Genomic DNA, 14648 nt, shown 5'->3' with positions numbered 1-14648 from the left:
AGCGGAAAAACAACTTGACTCCCCAAATTCTGAGCGTTTTCAAATGTTTTCTTAAGTATTCGCATGCACGAACGCAGTTGAAACATGGCGAGCTTTACAGCACAGGGCTGCCTTCCTACCTGCTCCCACACAGCAGTTGGTGTTTCCGAAGACAGCGGAGCTCGTTCGAAAATGTGTATTGAGGTCTCCCTCCGTATCCACTCGTCCCATGGATAACAGTGGCTTGAGTTCTGACCCATGGCTGCCGTCAGGAGGGATGCTGCTGCTCAGCGTAGCGAGGGCGCAGCGCCCACAGGGAGCACTTCACACGAGTGCAAAGTGCCTCATGGGCACACCAGGAGTTCAGCTCAGCACTCAACCCCATCCTCGCCATCTCCTCCAGAAACAGCAGCCGCTAAAGGTGTGACCCAAACGATGGCCCTGCCATCGACACCAAGCAGCCGAGACCACACCAACGCTCTCTTGCATCTCACAGCTCCCACACGGGGCTGAAATGCTCCTGGGTGCAGATGGGAGCCTTTCCACACCTGTCATCCTCTCACGGTAGTTTCTGCAATATAAATCTGGAACACCAGAGCTCCAGGAGCAAAATGCCTCCACCTGAGCTGCAGGAGACCAGCCACCTGCCCAGGCACCTGCGCCTTCCACTATGGGACAGGAGGCTGGCTCTCAGCCACCATCACCTGCACACTATATACACACACATATATAATATATATATAAATACGTCTACATTTTAAAGCGGTTCCTGAAACTGTGGGGCCGGTATCTGCCCGCCCAGGTGCGGAGGAGGAGGAGGAGGAGGAGGCGGCGGTGGGCGGGAGGCCGTGCGGCAGGGAGGGGACAGGTGGCACGGGAAGGGGAGGACCCGGGCCAGACCCGGCCGGTGCTGGAGGAAGAGGAGGAGGAGGAGGAAGCCCCGCCATGGCCCTGCTGCCGGCCTGCCTGCTGCTGGCTTGGCTGCCGGCCGGTGAGTGCAGTGGGGCGGTGGGATGGGGGCTGCCGGCCTCCCCTTCCTCCCCGCCCCGGGACACCGTCGGAGCGAACGGGTTGGGGCTGGGGGCATGGGGTCGCCCCGCTCCTGTCCCGGTTTGGGGCTAGTGTGGTCCGGCCCCGGTCCTGAGCTTATCCCGGGGCAGGGCGGAAGAGCTGTGCCCGCCCCAGCTCGGCACGAAAGGTCGCACCGGGTGGTTTCGGTGCCCCAAAGGTGCGGCCAGCTCCTGGCCCAGGAGGAAGTGGCCCTGCGCTTCCCGGCCGCCTGCGGGCAGGGAGCGGGCTTTGGATCCAGGTGGGGGAATGAGCACGGGGGTGGGCCCTTTCACCTCGGCCGCAAGGGGTCTGATAGCTTGGGATCTCCTTTTGGGACCGAAACGATCGCTGTGCCTCCGGGGTCCTTGTTTACGTTTAGCTGTAAACACCAAAGTTCTGTTATTTACAGAGAACCGGTAAAAGAGGCAATAAAATAACCGAAGTATGCTTATTGATTGTCTTGCTTGGCAGCAACGTTCCTGCGTGATGGTCTGGCTAAAAATTGCCTTCACCAGTTCTAAAGGGCAGTGTCTTTTCAAAGGAATTCACAGATCTGAGGTAGCGTAACTTGCTTGGTTGGTAGTGCCCAGGTTTGTTCTTTCTAAGCAGGAAAAGGAGAGCAGCATGCTGTAGGTGAATGCAGTTCAACCTTAGGAACCTGCCTTAATTTCGCAGCATTTCAGTTGTCTTGTGTGATGGTGGCTGGGGAGGTTAATATGAAACATCAGACACACTGAGACATCTCACTGTCCTCCAGTGGGAACAGTAGGATTTTAACCTCCTTTAAAAGTAAGGAACATATCTTTCAACTCTGGTGCCTTTGTAGAACAGAGGTAGTGACAAAGGATCCCTTTCTAACAGAGCTTTGGTTTCAGTAAGTGAAAATTACACAGTGGTTTTGATTATTTTATTCTTGCCTGAGAGATGCTGCTCTAGGAAGCCCACAGGAAGGCTGTTGTGTTTCCATGAGCCTCAACAGGTCATGATTCTTATGGGAAAGATCTGTTTGGTTGCCAATAACATCAAGGTTTTGCCAGTTTGGAGGGTTTTCATTTTGGTTTGGTTTCTTGTGGTTTCCCACACAGATCCTGTGTATTAGCTGTTTCACAATGAAAGCTGAAACAAAGTGCGTTAACATACAATGCAATTAAATAAGAGCCACTGCAACTACCTATCACCAGCCCTTGTCTTGCTACAGCACTATAAAAACTACAGAGCCCTGCTTTTGCTAGAATTTTTTGCCAGCTGCTGCTATTTCTTTGTTAAAGTGTACATGTGTATATTTTATTTTTCAGAAAAGCCTTGAACTCGAACTTTACCATGGTCCTCTCTGTGTTCACTTGGCATTTTTTAGGCAAAATATCTCTCTCTGATGTGCTTCAAATTGGCTGACAAGAGTCTTCCTTCAAGCTAGAAACTGAGCTAGTACTGCACTGCCAGTATCCTACTGCAAAAAGACTTGTTGAGGCAGTGCTTCACCTCTGCAGCTGTATGGTTTCTACCTGGTGGAAACTGCCCGGAGCATATTCCATGCAGCCTATGAGGATAGTTAAGGAATGATGCTTGCAGATGTGATCCAGATGTGATTATATATTCCCTTGTCCCTGTTCTTATGCTGAATATATAAAGGGAAAGACTTTGAATACACAGTACAAATCAAGTGCTTGTTCATAATCCTTTTGGCTGGTGCCCTCCAGACCTCCCCCTTTCCTTCCCTCCTTCCCTGCTGCCATGCTCCCCAGTCAAGAAGCACCTAGCATAGTGCTGCAAGCCATGCCCTGTTCTCTGGGATGAATTCCAAACAGGGCATCCTACGCTCGCTCTGCGCTGTTTGTATTGCCTTATCAAAGGCAACTGGTGATAACTTCACTATTGTTCATGACAAGTACAACTTACTGCATTATCAAAGTTTAAACAAGATAGAGATGTCTCTGGAGTGTGGCTAAAATAAAGCATAGCTTATGAGAAACTTTGTAAAAACTTGCTCAGTGGATGCTGTTGCTTAGGTAGAAAATGCCGTGGAAGTTGTTGTGGATGAGTTCTAAACGTGCGCAACAACAGCTTCATTAAAACAAGGTGTTGCAGGTCCTATGTAAGGCAAAGAGAAGCGTATTTCAGTTGCGGGTCTGGTCCAGAGTGAAAGTTGTGATGTGATGTCTGCTCCTGAGGGCTGACTGCTTTCTGTTTTCTTGTTTGCAGGTTGTCTCTCCTTGCTGGTGACAGTGCAGGATACTGAGCGTTACACCACCTTATTTGCCAGCGTCATCCTCAAGTGTGATTACAGCACCTCAGCACAGCTGCAGGATGTCGTGGTGACCTGGCGCTTCAAATCCTTCTGCAAGGACCCCATCTTTGACTACCACTCAGCCTGTGAGTGTCAGGGGTGTCCTCCAAATAATCCTTTTTCAAATGGAGAAGAAGGTGCAGGCAGACCTACTGGGGAATACAGGCTTTTGACCTCTTCCTGACCACAAGCCAGGTCTGGTTGGTGGTATTTCCCCAGGCTCCAAGAAAAAGAGGTCATGTCTGTGATTTTCTTCGCAATGTCAAGCCTTTATGATCCTGTGTCATAGAAATCCCAGCCAAATCAGCTCATCTGTCTTCCTTGTCATCAGATCAGCAGGCAGTGAGATTCAGACATGTTTGACACATCTCAAACTTGGCAGCCCCACCTTCTGCTTCTGCATATTTGAAAGCAAGGGTCTCACAACAGGTCAACAGGTGGACTTGATGATTCCATGACGGTGCACAGGGTTGGAGCTAGAGTCCGGTTACTGGATGTTACTGATTTTAGGAAGAAATACATGCATTTTGGAGGGCAGAAAGACTTCGAAGCGATAGCATTTAGTACCTGCAGCAGCACTCCATGTGCAGACATTGAGGTCTGTGCAGCCTTCTTTCAGGGATGCTTATGGTTCTTAAGATGGTAGGTTTAAGACGGTTAACCTTAGCTTAAATGTGCCCTTAAAAATGAATTCAGAATTTGTCCTTTCTTCTCTTCATTGCAAACACTTTACAGACAATGCTGTCTGAATGCGTAGTCTCCTCAAATCTCAGCTCCCAAATGCCTTGCTGTTCAATGTTAGATTATACTGTGAATTTCTCAAGAGAGAGACAGAAATTGCCTCCATTAATGCTGTTGGGCCTTTTCACATAATCATGAGATGGAATCAGATGGTGGGTTCTTTTTTGTCTTTAGGAGCCCCACAACATGTAATGGTATACAGGAGGGATAGGGAGATAATTCCTACAGCAGTTCATGTATGTCTAGATACTTTGGTAAACACACTTAAGATTTTATTCCAGTAGTTCTGGGATTTTATTCTAGTAGTTCTAGACTTTTTTCCTTGCAGTTTATCTTCACATTGGTACCTGCCCTCTTCCCTATCATTATTAGGTTCTCTGTTGTTCTTTCTGTTGTAAGCACGTCAGCTGTCTCCACTGCAGCTCCTTCATTCTTAAAATCTGCCATTCCTGCGGCTCTATCTCTGTTTGCTTTTAAGCAGTCCAAAGCAACTTGTCCTTGCTGTTTTGAAGCCCTGCTTTCTGTTACCGAACAAAAGCAAATGCACATGTGCATTCAAGAGTTTTCAAAAAGTTTTCGTACTGCTTACGAGAGGATAGAAATTGGCCCTTGGAAATAACTTTTGGCATCTTTTTTGGTTACATGTTTATAGCATACCAAGCCGGTTTAGCTCTTGGCCAGGACCCTTCTGATGACTGCAATGACAGCCAGCGAAAGGTGCGCATTGTCATCCAAAAATACGGACAGAATGAGCCTGTGCTAGGTGTGGACTACCGGCAACGGAAGATCACCATTCAGAACCGTAAGTGGCTTGGCCTCACAGGCAGGCAGTGAGCTCAGTAACTGTCCAGCATCTGGGCCTACAAAGTGATGAGAAGCATAATTGTGGCTAATGCCATCTGTAGCCATACATACTCTGTGAGGTGGCAATGGAACAAGAGTTGTGAAGGGCTAGCTCCCTTGTACGCAGCTGGCCCGAGGGTGTTGGTGGCTTTACACACTAAGGCTGAGTTGAGGATGCCTGAGCATTTTGCTGAAGGGCAAAGGTAAGCTGAGGAGTCCAGAGGCCAGAAAATGGTTCTTTCTCTAAGTACTGCATAGTTGTCCACATGCATTGTATGTGCCATACTGACCCTGGAGCAATAGCTGTTTTTACTGCCAGAATGTTACTGGGATGTCTGGCCTAATGGGGACCTTGGTCTGTGTTCCAAAACCAGTGTTGGCAGTTGACAGCATCCATTTTAACATCCAGCAGCACCCTGGTATTTCACTGCACATAGAACCAGCCCCACTTCAAAGTGTTGTTGCCTTCCAGCAATACAAAGAGAAAAGGGGCTGGCAGTTACTGCTGTTTACAGAAGTTCTCAGTGGACTCAAAGGGGATTGTCTGAAGGTGATGGCTACCCTTGGGGAGAGGGGAGATGCAGTACTGAATGTTGCCTGCAGGCAGAGGACCCTCTTAGAGTGGGGTCTGAAAGTAGTGTCAGTCCCAAATAGCCTGCTGACCTCTTAGTCCTTCTTCCACAGGGGCAGACCTGGTCATCAGTGAGGTCATGTGGTGGGACCATGGCGTGTACTACTGCACTGTGGAAGCACCAGGAGATACCTCAGGCGATCCAGACAAAGAAGTTAAGCTAATTGTGCTGCGTAAGTGCCAGTGGTCTGTTGTCTGGGTAGCAGATATCTCCTCCTGTTCTCTTCCTCTCCACCCAAAGATTTCTCCAGTAGTGGAGAGGTACTTCGTAATTTTCTGTGCCCAGGTACATAAGGATCCTCTTTCTCTCTCCATTTCTCCCACAGACTGGCTCACGGTACTCCTCATCATCCTCGGTGGTCTCCTCCTCCTCCTGCTGATAGGAATATGCTGGTGCCAGTGCTGCCCCCAGTATTGCTGCTGCCACATCCCGTGTGCCTGCTGCCCAACCCGGTGCTGCTGTAATGAGGAAGGTGAGGTGCCAGCAAATGTGTGTCCATTTGTGGCTTCTGTCAAGACAAAAGCCTGAGACACAGTTTGCTGAGTTCCACTTTCTCCCTCCAGTTCAACGTCCATATAAACTGAGACATTTATTTGGGCAATGTAACATTCATGACCACTTTACTTAGAGAAGGGGATCTAGGGACATGCATCCCATCTTGCACCCTATGTCTTACTTTGAGAAGTTGGTCCCCACTGCTAGCTCCCTGCCAGCTTTGCCCATGTCATCCAGGGCATGGTCACTGGCCTTTTGTGAGTAGCTCAAGACTGTTTTCATCTCTGTTTTGTGGTTCTCATGCCCGTGCACATGAGGAAGGCAAACAAATGCCTTGTCCTTATTTTGATGTTACTCTCCAAAGTAGCCTAATCTTCAGGTGTGTTGCTCTGAGAGGTACTGTAAAAGTTGGATTTTGTTATTTTTGGAGATACTTCTTTCACAAGAAAAAGGTTTGTTCGTTTTTTATGGGGGGAAGGAAGTCAGAAAGAAAGGAGAAAGATGGTCTGTCGTGGTGGTCAACACTGCAAATGCTTTTTGAGGTTTGAGGATCAAGAGAAACTTTGTTGTGCATAGGTTTTTGCAGAAATAAAGATTCTGCAGCCAGACCCTGTTCAGTTAATAGGGACAGACAGGAATAGCATTTGAATTTTGGCTACCAAGATTCTTTATATGCTTTGTTCCTGTAACTGAAACTTATCAGTGACACAAGGTAGAATACCCCCTGCAGTTTACACAATGTGACAGGAACAAAACACAGCAAATAGATTTACTTACCACTGAAATCACCAGATTTTTCCCTGGATGCTGCAAGAAGATTTGTGAACAAGGAGCTGTGTTTCTGATTTCCTTTTAACTGCAAAAGAATTACTTGGTATACCTTGGGTGTTAGTAAGCTTTCTAAGAGCTAAAAGAAGCGCCTGTGAGAGGTGTAGATTGAAGTTTAATCTGTTTAGCTTTTGCAAAGAGCTAATCATCTCATTTGCTAAAGCCAAAACTGAAAAAAACACTTTCTGGGGCGTAATGGGCTGTCAAGTGAAATGTATGGTGGTGAGGACGCTAAGCAAATTTGGCAGAGAAATTACTTTCCATGAGGGGAGAGAGAGGTGATAGAGATGAAAGACATACTCCTCCAGACTTCCTAGTTCTTATCAAAAAAGGATTCTGAAAACGCATGAGATTTTTTTTTGGAGGGTTTTCTTTTCTGTAGGAGGCAATGGCACACTCCAGAGTGATGCTTTTGTCTTTCCTGCCTCCTGCTTAGGGGAAACATGAGAGATTCTTGTGGGGTTCCCAAAACCTCTCCCTGCTCATGAGGGAAGTTACAGATGAGTTCAGCCTTCTTGACTGGCTGCTGAATTCTGTGATTGTAATTTCCATCCCAGATGCCTGCCCTCTTTATCATCCACTTTGCAAGGGATCATTATGACTGCTCCCTTGCTTCAGTGCTCCTTCACTTCATCCTGCGTCTGACTGACTTTTTGGCCTCAGGAAATGAATTGGAGACTTAAAGAACAAAAGAAGATTGAGACAGGAGGCATCTCAAAAACCAGTCCTGAGGAATAACAATTCCTCTGAACTGAAGAAAAGGCAAAAATCCTCAGTTAAATATTAGTTGATTTCTTCCCACTTACTGGCCACTAGAGGGCAGCCTAGATCTGCTGAATGGACATAGACTACACTGAGGCAAAGTAACTCCCAATGTTCAAAGTCAGGTCATCAACTAACGTGGTTTTGAACCTAGTAATAGAAGTGATTTGTTTGGGTAATTCAGAATTGGTGTTACAGAAATACTAAACATGCCCCAGGGGCAAGCCAATTATATTCCCCATGGAAAACTGTGAAAAGCCTACTAGTACAGACACTGGTAAATACATGTTTGACCCCCTGCTGTTCCTATTAGTTCCTTTTCTCCTGTGGACTTCTCCAGCTAACAAATTGGTGCACAAGGATATACTTGCACCGGGGTCTGACTAAGTTGGAAAGTAGAATTTTTAGAATTGGATAATTGTCCTGGGAGCTGTAGAGTCTGTAAAAGGTAAAGAACAAACTTTCTCCGCAGGGAATGGGTGGAAGAAACAACAAAACATCCTGCCAGAGTTTTACAGCAGGTATGTTTTGGAACTAGGGTGAAGATAAATATATTCACAAGCACTTTAGAAAAGAGATCTGTAACTTTACCTCTTTTTTTTAAGTTGGGGAATCAGAGTGCATAGATCAGTGAGTTCATCTATCCGTTTCAAATGGGAAGGCAAAGTGTCTGGAGGAGGAAGAAAAGACGAGATTATTGAAGAAAGTCCAAGGATAATTCTGCATTTGTTCAACTGTAGGGATAGATCAGAGAATCACAGGCACAGAATTATTTTGGTCCTAGCAACTGCCTTCATACCCTAAGGAGGAGAACCTGTAGTGCAGTTGTTATCCCTGTAGCTGCTGAGCCTTCACTGCTCAGGCCAGACTGCATACAAAACCCAGGGATGTGCATTCAGCAGATGCTAGGATGTTTCTCAAGGTGATAACCAGAGGAGTGGGAGAAGAACAGATAAGGCCTTTCTCTTCCTTTTATGCCTCTTCGTTTTCTTCTTTCTCTCTTCCTTCCAAGTTTGAAAGCTGAACTGGAGGAAAATCCCTTGGGAAAAAAAAATGAATTAAGTTTGACATAAAATTATTGAAAACTGCTACCTCAGGCCACACTGCTTTGAAGAAAAATCACAGTATTTGGATTAAACCCCCTGAAGTCCCCAGCTGTGTAGTTCAGTCTGGAGCCAAGCTGGAGAGGGGGAAGTAATATGAAGTGAAGAACAAAGTGGAGCTGCATGAACTGAGGGGAAAGGGAAGGCTGTGTGGAGAGGCATGGTCAGTCCCTGTTACGCCACAAGTGATACTCTGTGTAAATTTAGTGAAACTGCTAAAGGAAGGCATATGTACCATCTGTTTAAGAAATGAAGTGCCACGTGAAAAGAAGGAAGGAGTTGAGACCCAAAGAGCACACAGTCTAAATGTTGCTTGCCACAGATGAACCCAGGGGGCAGAATTAATTGGAGCTTAGCTGTAGCCTGGTTTCTTAAAGAAGGAAGGCTTATGTAGTCAGCCTGTCTATCCCCAGTCTCTTCCCCTCCAGTAACTTTTAATTTTATCAGTCAACTGCAGCCAGATTTATCAGAGGGGTACATGTCTCAAAGGCAATTACATTCCTGTCTCCTGAAATGTATAGGCAAGAATGTTCTGTTAGTGCCTTACAGGAGAAGAGGCTGCAGCAAAATTCTGCCTCTTCTGAGACTCCAGAGAAGCCATATAAGAGAACTTTTGCAAAAGTCACAGTTGCAGAAAAGTTTCACACAGTAGTGAAAGACAAAACATGCAGAGTTGGACTCTGTAAGGTCTGGGGCTTGCAGAATTTACTGGTACACTTGAGTTTTGATTGTACATGGTAGGAGGAGTAAGTTCCTTTAAGATGTTTTTAGCTATTGCCCCCCCCCCCCCCCCCAAAAAAAAATAAAAAGCATCAATGAGTGATGGTTTTGATGACAGAGGTGGTAGGATTGTCTCTGTAGGGGTGAGATGGAAGTGCTGAAAAGGTGAATTGGGATTGGAGCCTGACTCCCTTGGTGTAGGGCTCTGGAATCAGTGGTGGGAAAATAGTGAGGGAGAGGAATTTCCATTGAGTTTGCTCTTTTGTCTCACAGGACATTGCTGCTGAGAATAGAAAATTTATTTTGTTCACTAGTTTGACTACCCTGTCCAAAGGGATTTAAGTTTAGCAATCATGCTGAGGTAAAACAGAGACAAGAGCAGCTGAAAGACTAGACAGAAGCTGGACAATGCATCTCTGAGTGCTTTGTCTGTGGAACAGAGAGGAAACAATTCAGGCTTCTGAGTGTGGTGTGGAAGGTAAGATATGGATAAAGCCTACATGAAGGGGGCAAAAAAGGTCTCATTTAACTGTAGGGGACTGGTAGCAAGCTGAAAGAGTTTTAAGAGAGAAAACTGTGTGGTAGATGTCTCACTGTCTGAACCATTATTTCCTACCTTTCTACAACTGTACTCATAATGACATGGCAGGCAGAAGTCCTGCATTTGGTTACATGCTGTGTACTTAATCAGTGCTATTTGTTCCCAGTTCCTGGAAATGTACCCTAAATGTCTGGCAGTAGCCCTTTTCTTCAGTTTTAGGTATCTTTTTGAAGCCATACAACTTTGAGTTGAAATTTCCTATTCTTTATTTTTAACCTTTGTCATAGGTTGGCAAGAGCTTTTCATTCTGTGAATTTTATGTACTTGATCACATTTAAACGCTGTAGTCTGTCAAGCAAAATGGCATGTGTACTGCAAGCTGTTCAAAGGGTAGTTCCTCTAATTTTTCTTCCTCTTTTACAGCACTGGAACGGCATCGGTTCATGAAGCGGGCTCAGGCACTTGCGCCTTGGATGTCACCTAACATGTTCTATGGAGGTGGCGATAGGAACTCCCAACTTTCCTCTTACCAGCTGAACCCTCTACTGCAACAAGGTGAGGTCACGGGCATCGTTTCAGAGGGAAATCGGGATGAGAAGCAAGAAGCTTCTCAGGGAGGTTCAGCAGTGAGGCTTCATCCTCTCTAATGCAGAAGTGAGAAAGATGTTCCTATCATGACAGCTCTGCAACATCTGTAGTGCTCTTTAGACTTGCCTGGGTGGATAAGTACAGGATACCTGTCTTAAGTGTCTTGCTAGACTCAGTGCCAGTGAAGTAGTTTAATGCTAACTCAGGCATAACTTGTGCTACACCACAGTGACTGCAGGGTAAATATACCCAGCTTATCTCACTTCGTGTGGTAGAGGAGGGTACTGTATCTTTGTTCTGCTGTGCTGGTCACGGTCAACTCCTTATAGCCAAAACTGACATGACAAGTGAGGTGCAATTTGTTTGAGTTCTTATCAAATGTCTAGTCTTCATATGACTGAGGGCAAACTCCCTTCTGCGAAATAGATCTAGCCTGCAGGCAGTGAAGAATAAAGGACTTGTTTCGGAACACGGAAGAATTTGCTAGATACTCTGCCCCAAAATCCTACATCAGTGGTATATATTTCTGCCTTAATGGAGGAGGAAAGATGGAGTGTATGAAGCTATAGAGAAATAAGTAATAAAATAACGTGATCATTTAATAACCCCAGAAAAATAAGGGAATTCAACGTAATGGCTTCTCAAATAAATGTAACTTTTTTTTTCATCTGAAATTAGCCTGTCATTGTTATACAGCAGTCAGAGATTTACATTAGTAGCTGTTGTTTGAAGAAATCGTTTGTAAACATCCTAAGTGCTAGATTCAACACATTTGAACGTACACTTTTTTAAACTATCTAGTTAATTCTACAGTTGCCATTTTTCCTAGCCAGGACACCAGTTCTCTTTAGGAAGATCTGGTGAGTGAGCCGTCATGATTTAAGACAGAATGCACTGAGATTTCTCAAGGAAATGCACGTGCATCCTGGCAGAGTACAATGAACAATTAAATTCCTCAGACTGTTTCTTAGCATGTTTCAGGTCAACTTTTAAATTTTAGAGATGCTGGATGGAAGGGAACTCTAAGGTCATATAGTGCTACTTCTTGCTTAAAGCAGGACTGACTCCAAACTCAGTCATATTAGCTGTGGATGTGTCCAGCTGAGTTGGCAAATCTGCAAAGATGGCAATTTCATGACCTTTTTGGCCAACTGTTCCAGAGCAGCTCTGTGTGTGTGTTTATGTGCATACGTATTTTTAAAAATCGTCTTTTTCGGTATTGATCCATATTACTTCCAGTTCAGTGAAATCTAAGAGGAAACACTATGAACTTTATCTAATTTTTAAAAAATTAAGAAAAAAAATGTGTCCATGCTGTAGGGAAAAATGTGTTCCTCTCTGAACATGTTTCTTGGTGTTCTGGATGACTTTGATTTCTTATCTCTGTGCTGCTCAAAACACAGATCCCGGCTGCAACTTACCAGTTGCTACACTTTATACTTCCCTTTGCGTGGTTGTGATGCTTGAGTTTGAACAGCTCTTGCAGTGAGGAAGATAAAAGAGGCTCAAATGGCTTTAGCCAAAAATATGAGTGCAGAGAGGCCCTCTCTTTATTGCTTTTTCTTGACTTGCTGCATTCTCCTGTGCTTTTATCCTTAGATGTGTCTCTGCAGAACAGCCTCCCACTGGTGCAGCCACCAGCTCAACTTGCCCCTAACAAGGGTGTTTTGGATTATCTGGAGTCTGAAATCCAAAAACTGAACCTGTCACAGCCCCAGCCACCCCCCCACCAGCGGCAGGCTGTGCAGCCCAGCCTGCTGTCCTCCCTGGGCTCTGACATCGTGCCACGCAGCGTAACAGGTCCTCCTCTGCTCACCGACCGTGTCCCCTCATCCCATGGAAGCTGCAACTCCTCACGGCCGCAGAGAGCTGCCCACAGCCCCAGGCCTTGGGACTCTGCAGCAGAGAACAGGAGGGAAAATCGGAGGTGGCCCTTGCCGTCCAGTGGGGATTCTCGTTCCAGCTACAGTCAGGAGCCCCGGGACAGGCAGCGAGAGGACTATCCTCAGCGGCAGAGGACAGGCGGCTACAATGGCAGGCCCCAGCACTCCAGGCGGGATGCATCACCCACCCGCCGGACTGAGAGGGGTAAAAGCAGCAGCAGCAACTGCAGTTTCTATTCAGAGGAGCCCAGGGAGCGCTCCAGCCACCATCGTGGCTGGAGGCAGCAGCCGGCTGGGAGGAGAGAGTACCAGCAGCACACCGGGAGGAGCAATAACTCGGGTCACCGGAGGCACAGCTACTCTCCTCCTTCTCGCCGGGGGTCCTGGAGCTCTTCAGAGGAGCATGACCGTCTCCCAGCAACAAACCGCAGGCGGCGCAATAGGTCTCGGGAATGGCCAGAAGACAAACCCCCCAGTTATCGCTCACTGGAAATCATCCCAGATCGGGACAGCAAGCACAGAGATGGTGCGGGGCTGCGGTCGGTGAGTCAGCTGCCTTTTTGCTCTCCTGCCTAAGGGAAGAGCTGGGATCTGGGGTTGAGAGTGAATGATTGTTAGTTTCTGCAGCCTGTTTCCCTGCCTTCAAAGATGTATTGCATGGCTATAGTGTGTTCAGGGACAAAGTGAGAAGCTAAATAAAGTAAGTCCCCTATCACATCCCACAGTGGGTGACATGTTATACCCTCTCACTGCTGCTCCTACCTAGAGCCATTTGGGGTTCTGTGTGCTAGTGTTAGAAAAAATCTTTCACGGTGCCTAGGGAAGAGCACTTCCAGAGTAGGCAGCAGTACTGAGTATCCCTCTCCAGCCTTTTCTGGCATTGCTTTGCTACTGATTACTTTTATTTTATCATGTGAGTAATTCTTCTATTACCAATCTCTGACGTCTATTTTTCATACTATCTTGGATGCATTTTTAAGATGGTTCATATGGGAAAGCATCTAGGTAAGATGCCTAAAGCTACATGAAATAGGCTTTTAAGATCACAGGTGGCTGCAGTGGTGGGAAATGCATGATCCTTCAGGCCAGGTGGGTGAGAGTGACTTCCTTGTAGCAGCTCCTGAGGACTGGACTTGCATTATATGGGCAGTGAATGGCTATTGTTCACATCTCATCTTGTCAGTTTACACTGGGACTATATTTCAGCCAGCATCCTGTGTGTGAAATGCTTCATATCCAATTGCTAGCCTCCGAGTTAGACACCACGTTCTCCCTTTAATTTAAAAAAAAAAAAAAAAAAAAATAAGTGTCCATTACTGCCTACATGCAGTATTTTACCAGGTGACAGCCTTCAAAAAGGGCTGTATTTTGCATATAACGATTTTCCCCTCTGAATTTATTAAGGAAATGCAGCTCTAGTACCAGCTGGGATGTATGGGTGGTTTTGTTGTGGTGCTCAGGGCAGGTAGGAAGATGCATGTTTTCCATCCATCCATCCTTGTTCCTGAATCTTTTATTTTCTCTTGCAGGACAGAGGGAGTTCCCACAGTGCAAGAAGCATAGTCATTTAATGCCAGTACTGAAAGAACTGGGATTCCCGCTGGACTCCTCTTAGATTTTCAGCTATGTCAGTTGGAACGGCTGCTTTTCATTGAGCAGGCAACCAGCAAACAAGACAAAAGATGAAGCTGCTTCCCCTTAAACTTGTGACCCTGAAGAATTTATGTTTAGTGACCATGAAAGCAATACGTAACACCTTTTTGTTACTGCTTTGATTTGGAGACTTAACTTTTCAATGGGCTGTGGTCCACTGAAAATGTTCAATTGGAAAGAGCAGATTTTTTTAATAAACACTGTATTCCCAGACTTGGAAGAGAGACATCAGTTGCCTTCATTAGGTACCCTGGCACTACAAGGAGCCCCGTCTGTAGAATGCTGGTCCTTTGCACACCAGTTACTGGAGAATGACTCAGATAATCAAAGAGTTGTAAAGTCAGAACAATAGAATAATGCAAGTTGGAAGAGGCCTCTGGAGCTCATCTGCTCAGGCCCCCTCAAAATCTGGTGTAGAGAGGCACAACATCTCCTTTCTTAGGCCCTCTGGTATACTTCAGAATACATAAAATTTCTGCTTCTGCCTGGCTACTCAGCATAGTTAGGCATTTGCTTCCTTTTGTCTCTGGTAAGCCTCTCTCCATA

At 46.0% G+C, this 14648-nt stretch overlaps 1 protein-coding gene across 1 annotated transcript; it reads left to right on the top strand.

Annotated features, from left to right (window-relative positions):
• The first annotated feature begins 811 nt into the window (after window positions 1–811).
• On the top strand, window positions 812–14648 carry ILDR1 (immunoglobulin like domain containing receptor 1). Its single transcript, XM_035314892.1, has 8 exons — window positions 812–970; window positions 3229–3399; window positions 4707–4856; window positions 5582–5701; window positions 5855–6001; window positions 10402–10533; window positions 12166–12992; window positions 13979–14648. Exons 1-8 carry the CDS (start codon window positions 925–927, stop codon window positions 14018–14020), a joined length of 1635 nt encoding a protein of 544 aa, XP_035170783.1. The 5' UTR covers window positions 812–924; the 3' UTR covers window positions 14021–14648.

The sequence above is a fragment of the Oxyura jamaicensis genome, chromosome 1, assembly GCF_011077185.1.
Source record: "Oxyura jamaicensis isolate SHBP4307 breed ruddy duck chromosome 1, BPBGC_Ojam_1.0, whole genome shotgun sequence".
Classification (NCBI taxonomy): Eukaryota; Metazoa; Chordata; class Aves; order Anseriformes; family Anatidae; genus Oxyura; species Oxyura jamaicensis.
This window is presented reverse-complemented; position numbering and strand designations above follow the sequence as displayed.